The sequence below is a fragment of the Microtus ochrogaster genome, linkage group LG4 (genome assembly GCF_000317375.1).
Source record: "Microtus ochrogaster isolate Prairie Vole_2 linkage group LG4, MicOch1.0, whole genome shotgun sequence".
NCBI classification, from domain to species: Eukaryota; Metazoa; Chordata; class Mammalia; order Rodentia; family Cricetidae; genus Microtus; species Microtus ochrogaster.
Window position 1 is genome coordinate 41,224,868 of NC_022030.1, and position 16,047 is coordinate 41,240,914.

The 16,047-nt window shown below is 38.2% G+C and overlaps 1 protein-coding gene across 1 annotated transcript in view; it reads right to left on the reverse strand.

The window, feature by feature from the left end:
* The window catches only part of Cps1 (carbamoyl-phosphate synthase 1), a 109,831-nt gene that overhangs the window by 30,468 nt on the left and 63,316 nt on the right, over window positions 1-16,047 (reverse strand). The window contains exons 22-25 of the mRNA XM_005361429.2: window positions 6,528-6,669; window positions 5,247-5,312; window positions 4,757-4,820; window positions 3,379-3,560 (exon numbers count right to left, since the gene is read on the reverse strand). Of these exons, the coding sequence (XP_005361486.1) occupies window positions 3,379-3,560; window positions 4,757-4,820; window positions 5,247-5,312; window positions 6,528-6,669 (454 nt within the window). The remainder of the gene's footprint in view (window positions 1-3,378; window positions 3,561-4,756; window positions 4,821-5,246; window positions 5,313-6,527; window positions 6,670-16,047) is intronic.

Sequence of the window (16,047 nt, forward strand, 5' to 3'; positions counted from 1 at the left end):
TAAAACTAATACAATTCAACCCTTGGAAAGAGACATTTTTACAAAGTACAGTCCAGCAAAGTATACGTTGTAAAAGTTGGGCAAGTTATCCAAGGAAGACTCAAACTATTAGTGACATAAAAGGTATTGTATTGTACTTTCAGATGAAATCTGGGTGTCTGCAAGTATGAGTATGTGTGCGTGTGCATGAGCATGTGCATGTGTGTGTCTGTGTGTTTGTGTGTTGAGACTGAGTCTTTATATGCTGCTCAGGGTGGTCTTAACTTCATGGGCTCAAATTATATTTTCTACTTCATTTCTCTAAGTATCTGAGAGTGCAGGTGCATACTAACATGCCCACTACACAACCCCCCCCACACACACACACAAATGTTATTAACTGAATAAATATAAAAAGAGTTGAGGAAGAAATCTTAAGTGGGGCTGAGATATAACTAAAAGTAGTGCTTTCATTTATACTTTTCAAATAGAAATCTAGTGCAAAATAAAGAGCTGTATGAACTTAAGCCCAGATCTCTATGACCCCTGTTCATTGTAAGGATTTCAAATAATAATCCGCTCCATGCAAGCAGATCTAGTAATGAGAAGCATGACGGGTATTCTGGTCTCTAGCAATATAACAATTTCAAGTCAATTACTTCAAAATACTTTAAGGACAACTTTCCCCTTATGGGGGATGGTCTAAGCAAGTTGGACACTAAGAAAAATGTCATCTAGCAAAGCTGTGTCAGTAGTGGGCCCTGGTATCTTTTTTCCTGGACCCTTGCCACTCACACTGTTGGTAGCAAGCAAACACGTACACTATCAGAACTCAGATCTCTCCTCCAGCAGAACCTTGACACATAATCAGAAGAATAAATGACTGATTCTCTTGGTCACCCTGTAAAACACATGTTCCTTTCCTGAAAAATGGGTGATATACCCATGAGTGATATCCACAGGTAAAGGACTATACTAGGAAAAAAGTTTCTAAGAAAAAAAAGTACTAAAGACTAGTGGGAAGTGGATGTCAGAACTTCCCTCAAACCCCGTGGCAAAAACCTCCTCAGTGACAGCCTGCTTTAGTCACTAGGCAGGTCACTTCTTAGTATTTGATTTTAGAAGGTCAGTCATGGTCCAAAACCAGACTAAGAGACCCACCATATTTTGATATTATCCCATGTAACTATGCCTTCCTGAGAGAGTCATTTCCTTTAGAAATGGCTTAAATGTTACATTTCTAAAAACTGTTAGACATGTTTTCAACTTTCTTTAAAAATATGCTGTGGATTATGCTTCGGCATTCGGCATCTCGAGGTCAGATGAGGGCAATGTGCAGTGGAGACATACCCTTTGTCAGGTATGATAAAGCAGCATTGAGGAGCCTACAGTCATGGCAACAATGAAAAGAAACACACATATGTACATCTTTGTATATGTTACATAACACACCCTATAGGATAACCTAAAGACACATCAGTGGAATGCTCATCATCTGCTATCCAACATGATATTATAGTCTTAAATGGTGATATTTATTTTAGATGCCATTTTTAGATGAAGAGCCAATAAATTTATTTCTAAAATTCTTCAGATACATTCAGAGTTTCATTTAAAGTCATGTATAAGTACATTTAAAAGTGGAATAGAAGTTTCTAAATATTCCTTCAATTGTTACACAAGAAAATAGTTTAGAATTTACATGATACTGTTGCCAATGATGTTTTTAAATATTTTTAAGGAAGTATTTGATTTTTCATGATAGATCATGGATCCAAGCTTTATTTTTATTAATGCCTTGAATAGAATGTCTGAGCTAGCTAGTTTTTATATCAACTTGAAACAAGCTAGAGTCATTTTCAACAAGGAAACCTCAATTGAGAAAATTCCCCCAGCAGACTGGCCCACAGGCAAACTTGTGACATATTTTCTTGATTGATGATGGATGTTGTGGGCCCACCCCATAGTGGTGCCACCCATGGGCGGACGGTCCTGGGTAGTGTAAGAAAACAGACTGAACAAGCCATGAAGACCAAGCCAGTAAGTAGCACTCTTCCAAGGCCTCTGCATCAGTTCCTGAGTCCAAGTTCCTGCCTTGGGTTTTTGCTTTGACTTCCCTCAGTAATAACTGTTACCTGGAATATTAAGGAGAAATATATGCTCCCCCTGCCACCAGCATGTTGTTTTCTGTTAGGATGTTTTATTCCAGCAATATAACCACAACTAAGACATATCTTTCCTGCTAAACCTGGCATTGACGAAGTACTGAAGAAACATTTACATAATGTACTTCTTTGACGGTTTTCTATCTATCTGAGAATATAAAGGAATCATATCAGTAAGAGAGCTAAAACATCTTCTACATCATAGATGAATGTCATTATATTGTATTTAGATAAGTAGGTGAGGCCTCAGCAGACACCTATGGCTATACATAGGTAGGCACTAAGTATCTATTGTTCTTTATAAGCTTAAAGTTATTACACACTACATTGCCATATTACCCACAATTCCACCTCACCTCTACAGTTCCCGTATATGCTGTGCCTTCATCCTTTCATTATCCCTTAACTAAAAGATGCTTTGTGCAATTTTTAAGAACCTCACACAAGACAGAGGTTTGCTCAGTCAAAACTAGAATTCAATACTGTGGCTCTGATTCAGTGTCATTTTTCCCCACTTATAGGGCTGTTCCTTTGTGGTGAGGAATTAACTAGAATGGTATCAAAGGCCCAATTATTGGATCTCACTATGAAATTTTCCAAAAGCTATTTATATAATTATAATATAACCTGCTCTACCAACTTAACAGTAACATTAAATCACTAGTCCATGGAGAATAACACTCAATAATATTGGCATGAGGATAGGTCAATGACTGCAAGAGAAAGTCTTACAGGAACCAGAATCATTTGGAATAGACTCACTGATCTCAAAACTAAAGGGTAGTAATAATGATTTCATCTGATTAGGAAAGGAACGAACTGGTCACAGCTGGTCTGTCTCCTCTGAAAACTGTACATCATTAAACCACATCATTTATTGTATGTAGAGATGACCTCTGAAATCATTTCTAAAAATATTTACGGAGACCCCTTTTTGCTAGTTAATGTGTTACTGGCATGTGTGACCAAGCAAAGTTTTCACTACAGTTGGAATGCATACAAACTAAGTGGGGAATGTTCCCTAAAAATAATCATTCTGTGCCAAGACCTCAGAAATAAAAAGCCAGGGCAATTGTTTTCCTCAGAGTCTCACTACAAAGTTAGGCTATGGAAGAAATTGGTGATATTTCCTGAGAAAAGTTACAATATAAATATACACACATGAATGCAATCATGTATAAGATATGCACTGAATCTCTGTCTCTCTCTTGTGTTTCTTCCTTCCCTTTGTTACCTCCTGGTGGTAGATGTCTAAGATTCTCTCCAGAGACAGCTCTTCAAAGTACAGCTTGTCACACTCATCGAAGTCAGTGCTCACGGTCTCAGGGTTGCAATTCACCACCACTGTCTTCTTGCCAAGCTGGCGCAGCGTGCGGATGCTGGAGACAGCACACCAATCAAATTCCACACTGCTGCCTGCAGAGACGAGGATATGGGGGAAAGGAAGGAGAGGAAAAGAAATAAGTTTCCAGCCAGTCCAGGCTAAGGAAGAGAATGCCTTTCAATTAAAATTTAAAATAAAACTTTAGACCTGTTTTCCAGCTCTGATAATAATGAGAAAAGTGGGGACTGATTAAACAATAATGAAATGTTGGCTTGATTTGTACTTAAGCTTAGTTATAGGTATCTTCATGCTTGAAGAAATCAGGGTTTCAAGGTCAATGGGAAATATTTTTAATTATAAAAAATAACCTTCATTTACTGAAAGAAATTCAGAGTGGAAATGCTTGCCTCAGTGTGCTGAACAACTAAGGTAGCAATCAGACACCTGAGGTCTGGCTTTAGCCCCTCCACTTAGTGACTCTTAGAGGCTTACCCAGCAGTCCTTGAGGTGAGCTGCCTTTTTGACATATAGTCATTGATTGAATAGCCCTGTCCTTTATCATAATGAGTGACCTTCTATGAACTAATCTGAGGCATAATAAAAACCTAAATGACTAAATCACTCTGATGGGATTTCATAGGAGCCAAAGCACATGTATTAACCCTTTGTATTAGGACATTATCTTCTAAAAAGTCGTATCAAAATATACTGTTTACCTACAGGTAGCAGCTTGCTCCTCTATGTTGTTAAGTATACACTTGCTCATCAGCTTTGGCTTTTCTTCTCTGAACCACTGTGTAAAGTGATGGCAGTATATGGGTCACATAAAATGTAAAGGTTGAGAAGCTCCAAAGAGAAGAGCTTAGGTGGCCATGAAGGTCTTGAAGTTGTGCGGCCATCAGCCAAGTATTGTGTACAAATGGTGATGTTTACATAGATGTGTTGGAAACAAGATTCCTAACACAACAATGCTTGGAGGTGGCCCTCTTACGTTTAGATTCATGCTTTAGGATAGGTCTTGGGAGGGAATTTGATTTCTTTATGCCCTTCTTTCTTAACAAGACAGAAAATTATGATGTATTATAATGACACAAAAGAGACGGAATTTATAGTGGAGATCTGTGCTTGAATCCCATTTTTCTGTCCTTAAATTACTGAATCTCAGTTTCCTATGTTGCAAAACATTTTTATAATAACATTTGTTTGGTGAACTCTCAGTAATCGAATCCATATTTAAAAGGGCACTAGACAAACTGCAAAGATCTATGGACACATGTTGTCACATTACCGATGTGATATGGACCACAGCCCAGCACCATCATCCCGTGGTCATCAAACTTGATATCATGCTCCTGAGAGGAAAATAGAAAATATTGACATTATATTGATATTATTTCAGCGAATCAAAATACTTGCCCCATCTCTAAGTGTGTCTTTCTCCCACGCACCTCTAGTAGCCCCAGAAAATCCCTAAGCACAACATGGGACAAAATCTCGCAAAAGCTCTATTTATTTCAAAGTTGATCTGTTCAATATCTCCAAGTTAGCCATGAGAATGCAGCGTGGTCACATCTTCTCTTGCTTGCTCGATTTCACTGTTAAGGCAATGCCAATCAGAATGGCCACGGTAACTCCTTATGGCAGCTGTGCCTCATGGTATTTCTTTACCACTTCCTTACCAAGGTCATCGGATAATCAGTGGTGAAAATATGCATTCCATAATGTGAGCTACCCCTAAGCCCATAGCTCTCTACATGTGACGTTTGTGTAGTTCCTACCTGGCCATTGTAGGTAACGTACAGGTAGTTTGTAACCGATGGGTATTCTGCGGCCAATGTATCAATCTGCAAGAGAAAATTCTTTACTTGACAAGGATTTTACTCTTCCCATCACAAATTTTAAAGACTCAGATTTTTGAGCTCCTTTGATATTTCTATAATGTCTACTAAGCTATGTATAATCAAATTGCTTACTGATTCTGCAAACAAAGGGGACAAAAGAAATAACAATATAGTCTAAAGTTCACTTGAGCAGTACATAACTGGACATCTCGGTACATCTTGGATCTCTGCAGTACTACCTCCCAACAGAAAATGTTCCTAAGTCACCAAAACTGCTTCCCACTCAACTCACCTTACCAAGTAGTTCTGCATTGAAATCTAAGTCAGACCAAAATAATCTGTATGGGAAAATGTTTTTAGTTTGCAAATCAGTGTATAGGATTTAAGTTAGCAACAGCACTAATGGGTGACACAAATACCATAAAGCCCAAACGGGCAATGGGGAATCTCGATCTCATTGGACATAATTGGAAAAAGTAAAATCAATTCTACTCTCAGTAGCTTAGTGAGCAAGAATTTGAGGCTGACAGGGCAAGCTGGCAATGCTGGTAAGAAAGAAGAAAGGTAATATTCGCTGAGCAGAAAGTATTTAGACTCCAGCTTGTGACCTAAGGGTTTATGTGTGCGCCTTAAGCCCACAGAGAAAAGTCAATGATTCTAAAGGACAAAAAACAGCTGGTGGTACTTTAAGCCAAGACACCCCTTCCATTAAAAGAAGGAAAAAAAAGCCAACCAAATGGCATACCTGTGAACATTCATGTGTGATTGTCATGAATATTAGATTATATCATTATGTCTAGCCCCATCGCGATGAATACTGAATGAACCATAATGATGGGGCACTTAAAATAAAGTATTGCCCTTTAAAAAATAAGTGCCCAAAAAGAAAACGATTTTTTTCCAGAGGCTCTGCCCCTGCGCTGATCCATATATTATTACACCAAGAATTTCTGTCACTACCTATATGTTTGGACATGGGGCAAAAGCAGAATAATTTCGGTCATTTTCCTTAAAGCGTAGAAGTCCTATTTTCTTTACATCTCTCTGCCTCGTCATCCTTCCCGCTTCATACATGATTCAGCCCTGTGCTGAGCAAACGTAACAATGGCATGGGCATCAAATAGTTGGAGCCATTTTCTAAGCACTCATTGTTATGATTTTGAAGTGATACCTACATTTCAAAACAGAAATCCTTGATAGAGAGGGATAGTACATTACCTGTTTAACCCAAGGGTGGATGTTTTTCTTTAACCTCAGCTCCCTTGTCTGGGCTTCAGTCAGTCCTAAACATTTGGCAATCTGCTTGTCTGAGAACCCAATCTCCTTGGCCTTTCTCAAGGTTTCTTCTGTAACAGACTCACTGGAATTTAACGGGAAAGATTCAAGATTAGACCAAACACACAAACACACAAGCACAATAAGAACCAGTGAACTGTTTCATTTCAAACACACTAGAAATCCTCTTGCATTCCATCTCCAAGCTATTCATGTCTCTTTATCTTTTAAAACTATATAAATATATAATCCAAATTATTCCAGCCCTTGTGAGTGAGGCCTCAGACATTTAGCAATGCTGACAACTCCGGCTTTCACAATCTTATATGTACCATTTTAATTTTTTTGCTCAGTGATAATTAGGGATTTCCTTTTATAAAGTCAGAAATGCTTTCCCTGTGACCCACTTCATCACTTCATTCTTGTAACACAGTGAGACCGGGTTTGCCTTCTACTGAGTAGTATCTCACCCTGGTTTGTTTTGTTTTGTTTTGTGTACCAGTGCTCTGAATGCACTCCTGCAGGCCAGAAGAGGGCATCAGATCTTATCACTGATGGTTGTGAGCACCATGTGCTTGCTGGGAATTGAACTCAGGACCTCTGTAAGAGTAGCCAGTGCTCTTACCCCCTGAGCCATCTCTCCAGCCCTCTCACCCTGTTTTTTTATCCACTGTAACTGATGTAGCTTTTTGTGATGGCTCTGTCCTCTGACACCTGCTCCAGGCACACCAGTTATCTCCCTCTGAACATTTAGTCACTGTCTTGGGATCTATTAGCCCAGCTGCATGATTCCTAAATCTGTAGCTTCTTTTCCAAAATCTGACTTTTACTCTTAACACTTTTACACGTGTGTGAAATGGGAATCCACTTGACCTGGGTGTCCAACATTACACAAGACTGCACATTCTCTCCATAAACATTTCATTCATCAGATTATTCCCAAAACCTACCACAACATCTGGCCCACAGATAGTACTTAACAAATGTTTATCAAACAAATTAAGGTATTAATGTAATTTTCTGTGTAACAGAGAAGACACAAGAGTGATTGAAGCCAGCTTTTAACTAAATTTCAAAACCAATAGAAAAATAATCGGTAAAGAGCTAAGGTGCAAAAAAAAATGAGAATGCTACTGGAAATCATCTATTGCCCAATACCTGAGGGCTGCTTCCAGCAATATTGGATACAATAAAATCAAATTACAACAGTTTGCCAGTCAATGCAATGAAACTGAAACATACGGCTGTGATAACAGATGCTCTAACTCATGCTAAATAAAGCGTTATTACCAAACTCCAATAGGATATAGCTGCGGTGGAGGACAAGCCATCTTCTTCAGTAGGATAGCCGCTGGTAAATTTCCCAGGTTTCAGTAAACGGCCCAGCTCAAATTCATGGAAGCAACCATTACTAAATAACTAAACCCACTGAGAAAAAGAAAAACAACTTGTATCTAGAGAGATGGCTCAGAAGCTAATAGTGAGACCACTTGCTGTGCTTTCAGAGGCCCTGAGTTCAGTTCCTGGATGTGTCACAATTGTCTATAACTCCAGGCACAGAGGATCCAATGCTGTCTTCTCCTCTCCACAGGTACACACAGGAGGTAAATATATACATGTAGGCAAAACACACACACATAGAATCAAAGTGAGTAATTTTTAAACAGACAATGCAAAGTTATCAAAGAATAACAATTTAAAATACTTTTATAAAGTAAATAATGTCAAGCAGCAAGGGAGTAATATAAGCACACATTTTAAATACATCATTTAAAACCTTGTGCAATATAAAAATGTTATTGGTAGACAATTGTAAAACATGCCACAAATGCAGTATGTAAAAGTAGGAACACGGAACATTGAGACTAGTTTGTGTATGTGCTGTCTGCAGTGTGCATTTTAACAGGAAACGTATTCTCTATGTCCCCAGGACACATGTGAGCTGCTGAGGCTATTACCATACCTCCCATTTGTGTATTGTCCTCAGTGTCCAGACAGTGCTCCACAGAAAAAGGTATCAGTCAATATATATTTTATCCTCTTCCACAGGGAGCGGGTTAAGCCTAGACACTTTGTATTTCATAAGCTTGCTTCCTTAGGTCGTGCAGACCACCCTCTAAACTGACTACAGAATATCTACAATCAGAAATCAGCTGTAACTTTAGTAGAAGTCAAATTATTTTCTTCCAAATAAAAGAATATAGCTTAATTAAATCATTTGCATTTCACCTGTTTTAATCTTAAACCTTCTTCAATTAATTTATAATTTAAGTTTAAAAAGAGAGAGCCAAGTTGGTGCAGGTTATTTTAGCTTTCATTTTCTCAAGTCAATTTGCTTTCCTGTTGAGTGTGCAGCCCTTCTGGTCTCTAAACAGTGCATTCTTGCCAGTGCCTTGAATTTGTTGTTAAATTGTTATTTGGAGTTTTAACATACACAAGTTTTAATGAGTATTTTGTAAGAGCAATGTATTTTCTGAGAAAATTATTGGACTACTGATATTCCTAATATTACAAACTGAGAAAAGCCAAGCCCTTTGCTATGTGCTCGGGAACTAGGCTGTACAAGATGCAAGCACTAACCAACTTCTTATTCAAATATAAAGCCTTTCACGTAAACTTAAAATTTACATCTCTAGTCACTCTGGCCATGTTTCAATTTGCTTAATAGCTACACAAAACCATCTATCTGATAATTTAATATACCAAATATTCTTCCTAGAAATTTATGCTGGAAAGTGATATCCAAGGATATACAAAAGAATCCTTGAAGCAAAGGAATGATGGAGACTCAGAATAACTCATGGAGGGATCAGCATCTGGTCCAAGGTGAGGTCAGAGGAAAGAGACAAGGTGCAGGTGGTTGCCTTGAGAAGCACATGGCAGCCGAGGAGTGAGAAAAGAACTGTAAAGAAAGTCCAGCTCTACATAGGTGAGGGCAGTGGCATATGCTCTATGAGCAAGGGCAGCTGTACATAAAGAAACCCAGAGCAGCCATGTTCACGTCAGATACGATAATACTGAGAACTTAGCTGCCTAGGAACCTAACGAGAACAGCAAAGCAAGTCCATTGTTTCTGTGTCATCGGTGCTTTCATGCGCAGTGAATCTCTGCATGTTTCAGGAGTGAGTGACCAGAGATAAAATGCAAACCTTTTACAATCAAAGAGGTCCTGGTGTGTTAGAGATGGACAACCGGCCACCAGTGTGTCTGTACTGTACAGGAGCTATTCTGAACGGCACCCCCGCAAATCACATTAAGTGAGAATTTTGAAACAAATACTTCAAACTAGAACCACACACTGCATGTTTTACGCTCATAAGCTGATTGTTAGAACCATTTCATAGTAAGAAAATGAGATATTTTAGATTTTGGTAATTTATTCGGTAATCAACAGCAGACTTGATGTTTTGGTATATCTTGAAAATTAGAATTCATTGAGACAGACTGACATATTACTACATCTGTGTTCATACCTAAATGGAATACTGAGTAAGTGTTCATGTGATGTCCAAGAAGGATTTTTATAGGCCTTGACTCATGACCTCATAGGTATTAATTTCTGCTTTTAGACATGAAACATCATACAGCAATTTTCAGTCCCCTTCAAGGAGAAATAGATGCTAATTCTGACTCACGATAGTAATTGGTGACAGACAAAGTTAGGTTTGATCCCTTCCCGAGTTAGAAGCTGCCTGTTTGCAAGTAGCCCAAACACCAAGAAAGAGAGCAGGATAGCCCTGTCTCTCAAGGCCCTCTCTTCTGTGCAAAACAAAGCTGCTGGCATGTCTTTGCACTCAGAAGGGAACCGACTATTCCCAACCTCTTCTGATATAAAATTTTATTCATTTATTTTAATGAGTGGAACCCCAATACAATAAAGAAAGGGGACAGCTTAAAGTCACAATTGCTGGCTTAAGGCCAGCAAATCAGATAAGGTTAAACTTCCTCAGTACCAAATTCAGGATGAATAAATAACCCTAAATCAGTGTTTCTCAACCTGTGGGTTACAATCCCTATTTCACAGGGGTTACCTAAGACCATTGGAAAACACTGATGTTTGTATTACATTTCATACCAGTAGCAAAATTACAGTTATGAAGTAGCAATGAAAATAATTTTACGGTTGATGGTCCCCACAGCATGAGGAACATTGTAAGGCAGAGAACCACTTTCTCAAATGGGCATGGGCCTAGTGAAACAGCCTCAGACACACTGTCTCATCTCCTTTTCTGCCCACACCTACATTCTGTCTGCTAACAGAACTTCCATCACCATCACAAGAAGTTGGTTTTTCATTTTGCTTTTGTTTTTGTTTTTTCCAAACTAGTTAGAATTGTATTGTAGGGCATGGGAATGTAGTGAGATTATTTTTCCAAAGGAGAATGAAAATCTTCACTTGGAACACATACAAAGCACAATTATTGCTAAAAGAAATACAAATGCTGAATTGGTATTCAATACTATATTTGAAACCTCGGTGGGAAATGCTTCATTTACGTTATATGATAAATAAAGGGAGCATCATACCAAGCTAGAAGAATGATCAGCTGAGGTAACAAAGTGCACTGACGCACAGGGTTTTAAAACGTGTGCAGTAAACGATCCTTCTGTTACTCGATATGTGTGCTGGTATCTGCTTTATTTTCACTCTTTTAAACATATATACGTTAAATCTATATTACAGGGCTACGTCTCCTAAAATATATAATAGAAACAAGTTTGGTTTCCCCAATCAGTTTTCTCTTCAGATTTCAAGGGTAATTCTTCAAAGGTTGGACTTACATCTTCTCATAGTACAATCTACATGATAAAGCAACAACACACCAAGAGGCAGGGACACAGCCCCCTTACTCTACCTCCTCTCTACTCGGATGCACAGAGCAAAGAGTGGAATTTTAGAAGGAGCAGAGACAATGGGAGTTTTACACACTCTGCTATAATCTTTTGCTGGTTAGACAGCATGGCTCAGCTTCTCCCGCAGGGAGCCTCTTGTGTGTTCTGGGTTATAAACAATGCGAGTTCCCCTCCCCTCTCTGATTCCCAGTGTGGATTTCGTTGTTGTTTAAAATTCTACCCTGTCATCTCGGAAACTTCCTCCACTCACACTTGGTCTTCAATAATAAATGATGAAAGGAAATGGAATAACTTCTCGTTAACGAGGAAATTTTCACCTGGCGCAGCGGAACTGGGAAGGAGGGCCGGCAGCATTGCGATTACCAGGGGACCTGTGCACTAGCGGGTCCTCTCTGTCACTTGACTGCTTTTATCCAATCCACCAACTCACAAGTCATACTAAACAAATCTTCCTCCATATTGCACAAGCTCTAATGTGAAAAGAAGCACTCTGCTAAGCCTACAATTATGGGAAGGACATACAGTCTTGCTCTTGTCTTTCCTCTTAGAAGAAACAAAAAGCAGAACTCTAGTCTCGATGCTCAGTAAACTTCAAGTTCAATAAGAAAAGAGAAACTGAGTGGCATGTTCTCACCCTCCAAACCCTCACCAACTTCTCCCTCGGATTCACACAACATTGTTAATAAATTTTGCATCTCAACATATTAATACCTTGCTACAATCATACAAGTTCCACTGGGGGAAAGATAATTTGTCATCTCACCTTTTTCCTTTGGCCTATATCCTTAAAGAGAACTACAGAAAAGCCTTTGCAAAATCATGGTGCTCAGAAAAGCAAAAATTAAAAGATGATGCAGCAAGGAGAATGCTATTAACCTCTCTTTGTTTCTGAGATCATCATGGTGTATTACTGTGCAGCAATGGGGTCTTTGAAAGAATATAATATGTTCATGCTTGCATGTCATGCACAGGCCAGGCATGAGCAACTACAGTGGTCATGAGAAAGCAAAGCATCTTGCAAGTGACCTGTTAGGACCTCAGTCTAGCTGGCATCAACGATGCCATCCTACCGGAAGTACTGGTTCCCAACAGCCAGCATCACAGGACTCTGCCCTTTAGCTTGAAAAACACAAACTACACAGCAACTCCAAAACTTGATGAGAAATTAATACTGTTGATATTTTAAATAATCCATTTCTAATTTCTCTATTCTATATTATTGCTTCATATATATATGTGTATGTTTTTATATATATTTTATATATTGTCTTCCTTTTTACAGTTCTTTGTTTATTTTTGTGATACTGGAGATTTAATCCAATGCCTTGGGCGTGCTATGTTAGTATATTATCACTAATTTTCGTCTCCAGCCTTATATTCATTTTAAAATAAATTTTATAATTTCTGATTATTTAGAAATATGTGATATTTGTTTCAATCTGGTACAATCACTAATATCTATCATATTTAATAGTATAATTTCCTATTAATAGTAATACCAAAGTACTAATTATGGCCAGGTGTGGTGGTGCATGCCTCTAGTTCTAGGGAGATAGAAGCAGGCAGATCTCTATGAGTTTGAGGTCAACTTGGTCCATGCAATGACTTCCAGAACATCCAGCGCTACATAAGAGAGAGATCCTGTCTCAAAAAGTAATCATATACAAATTACTAATTATGAAAAAATATCCCAATATAGATTATTGTAATTCTGATTCTTAATAAATCACATTTTATTTATCAGTGACTATTAATTGAACTCTTTATGTCTCTGCTTATAATTTGATAAAGGTGAAAATCAAGTAACAACCAGCAAAGTACATCATACATCTGAGTATATCTAAATAGTTCCACTCCATTCAATGAAGCAGACTTCCAGTAGTCCTCGCCTGAGTGAATGGAAGCAAAAGGCAGAGTCTATACAATGAAATACTGTTTGGCTTCTGATTAACACAGTCATTTACAATTTTAAATTTATACTCCCCCAAAAAAACCACAGAAAGAAAATACATTAGGTAAATAAAATATTAAGTTTTGCATAGACATAGTTTCTAAATTTATATCACACATATAAAAAGGGAACATTCTAAGAACTGGCAGAAAACCCAGACCAGATATTCTTAGATATTATCATCTGTTGTTTCAATAATAAGTCTATTTGAAGATCTTTGTCTTTGTTTTTAAAAAAACAGGTATTATTTCAACAAAAGAGCTTTTCAAATACCACATATGTCCTACTGAGCAACAAATATATAACTTCGGTGCACACATGATTTTCACTGACTTCTGGAAGCTAGTCAAATCCTACCATCACTCTTGACTCCACTAAGCAAAAAGGAAAGGAAAGAAAAAAGCCAGAGATAAAACAAAACACATGCACTGACCAGTTAATAAGTGGTTCGTGGAGATCAGTGCAAGGAGAAAGGGAGCGGAAACCAGAGGACCACAATGGCGACAATGAGGAAGAGGAAGGAACGCAGAAAGAGCTCATCAACCAAACTAGAAAGTCCCCTGGATTTGGGCCACACCTCAGGCATTTTACCCCTTTCTGTCCTAGGTCACCCAGTCTTTGAGGCAATAAAGATCATTATAGCTTTCACTCTTTGAGAACAGACATTGGCATTCTGAAGGGAAAGAGTCCAGGCATTTTGGGTATCAACATGAGACATGCCATTCCGTCACTCCATCTCCATCTCTGTGACTTTATGAACTGTAATGGAGTCCTGGGTATTATTTACCAGGCAAAAACACCCTAGAGGTCAAGGCTCTCTGAAACTGTGCCTCTTTTTCCTGTTTAATTTTCATTTTCCCTTGACTGTTTTACTCGCTCCTCGACATCCAGCAGCATCATGCACTACTTTAAATATAAACATATATACATATAAGTAAATATGTTAGAAGTTACTATTAAGAAAGCAAATGTTTTGAAGACTATGCTCTGAGATATCTGTGCCTTTAAAAATTCTTTTTGCATCTTCTAAATGCAGACTGTAGGATTCTTCCCTGTCAGGCTCGCTGCATGTTCCCCAGAAGAGTTCTAGAAAAGGTCATGTTCATTACAATACTTCTGCTCTGAGTGAGGTCAACTATTCAGGCAGGAAAGCATGCGGCTCACAACATGACAGCTAAGCGGACTGATTTCCAACTGTCTGTTTAAAAGGCATGTCTCTAAAAGCTTTAGAAAAGGGATGGTGACTAGAAATGAAGGCAGAGGTGCTGAGGTAGAGTCCCTGACTTCCCCTGGCCAACATGACATACAAGATGACACACACCCCGGTGTGGCACAGCTTCACCATCCATAACAAATAGGACCATGCGATTTTCTGAGTGCATCATACATAACACAAATGTGCTTTAAGGTCTCCAGAGAAATGCGGTTGCCTTCATTCCAGTCTCTGGGTATTCCTTAACCTTACTTATGAAGCAAACCAGATCCTTCAGGACAATTGAAAATATTTATGAAAATTTCTTGTCAACTGCAAAACTGTACAAATTTGAAGGTACAGATTGTTTTCTGGAAAAGTATAAAAACATTGTCTATTTTCAATAAATAACAAAAACTTTATTCTACACCTGTAGACATTCTAGTGGTTATGTATTTAATCTCTATTTAACAATACAAAATAATTAGATAAAGCTTCCTTTATTAGTAAACAGCTCATTTAGATCCCTCCTAGTTAATTAGAGAAAAATGAGAAGCTAACAATGCTGACTTATGCTGTCCTCTACAACAGTCATTTATTTCCTGGACCATCCATCTTGCAATTAGTAATTTGGTTGGTCCTTTTAAGTAGCCAGGAATAATGTGTTTTATTTCCTTCTCCTTTCTTTGCTATAACTGAGAAATTCTAATTTTCATTAAGATCAATAATGTTTTTTTATTTAATTAGTGTGCTATCATATAAATTTTACTAAGTGCTTGCTTTTATGCTGATTCCTAAGAAAAGAAAAGATAAATAGATAGCTGCAAATTATATGCATGTGTTCCAGGACCAATGCTCTTCCTTGGAAAGATGAAGTTTATTTTATGTTCTAACAAGTCAAGGGAAGTTCCTACTGTGAAAGACTGGTGGAAAAGTTTATTATTCAAGTGGGACGGCTCAGCAGATAAAGGGGCTTGCCACACAAGCCTGAAGACCTGAGTCCAGTTCCAGAATCCACAACAGAAAGTGGGAATGACTCCCAAAACATGTCCTCTGACTACACACACCATAGCATGTGCCCTTACTCACACATCACACGCACACACTCACACAAATGGTACATGTTTAACTGAAAATGTACATCAAGACTTTTAAATATGTACTATTCTCCCTAGTGACATTTGTAATTTAATTTTGGAGGACACTGCCATTCATATAATAACTATAGAACAATAGCATTGTGTAGTTTTAACCACTATGACTGATGATCAAATAGTTAGACAACATTGGTTTTAACCTCTACTCTTACACTGTCTTCGTTGAACAGTTAAGGCTCTTCCCTTTCATTAACCCTAACATAAAAAAAAAAATCAGTAACCGTGCCTTTTACTTGTGAAGGAGAATCCTTGCCCTCTCCCACTACACCCCTCACAGTGCACCTATGGCTTCCCTCCTGTCTCCTTGTG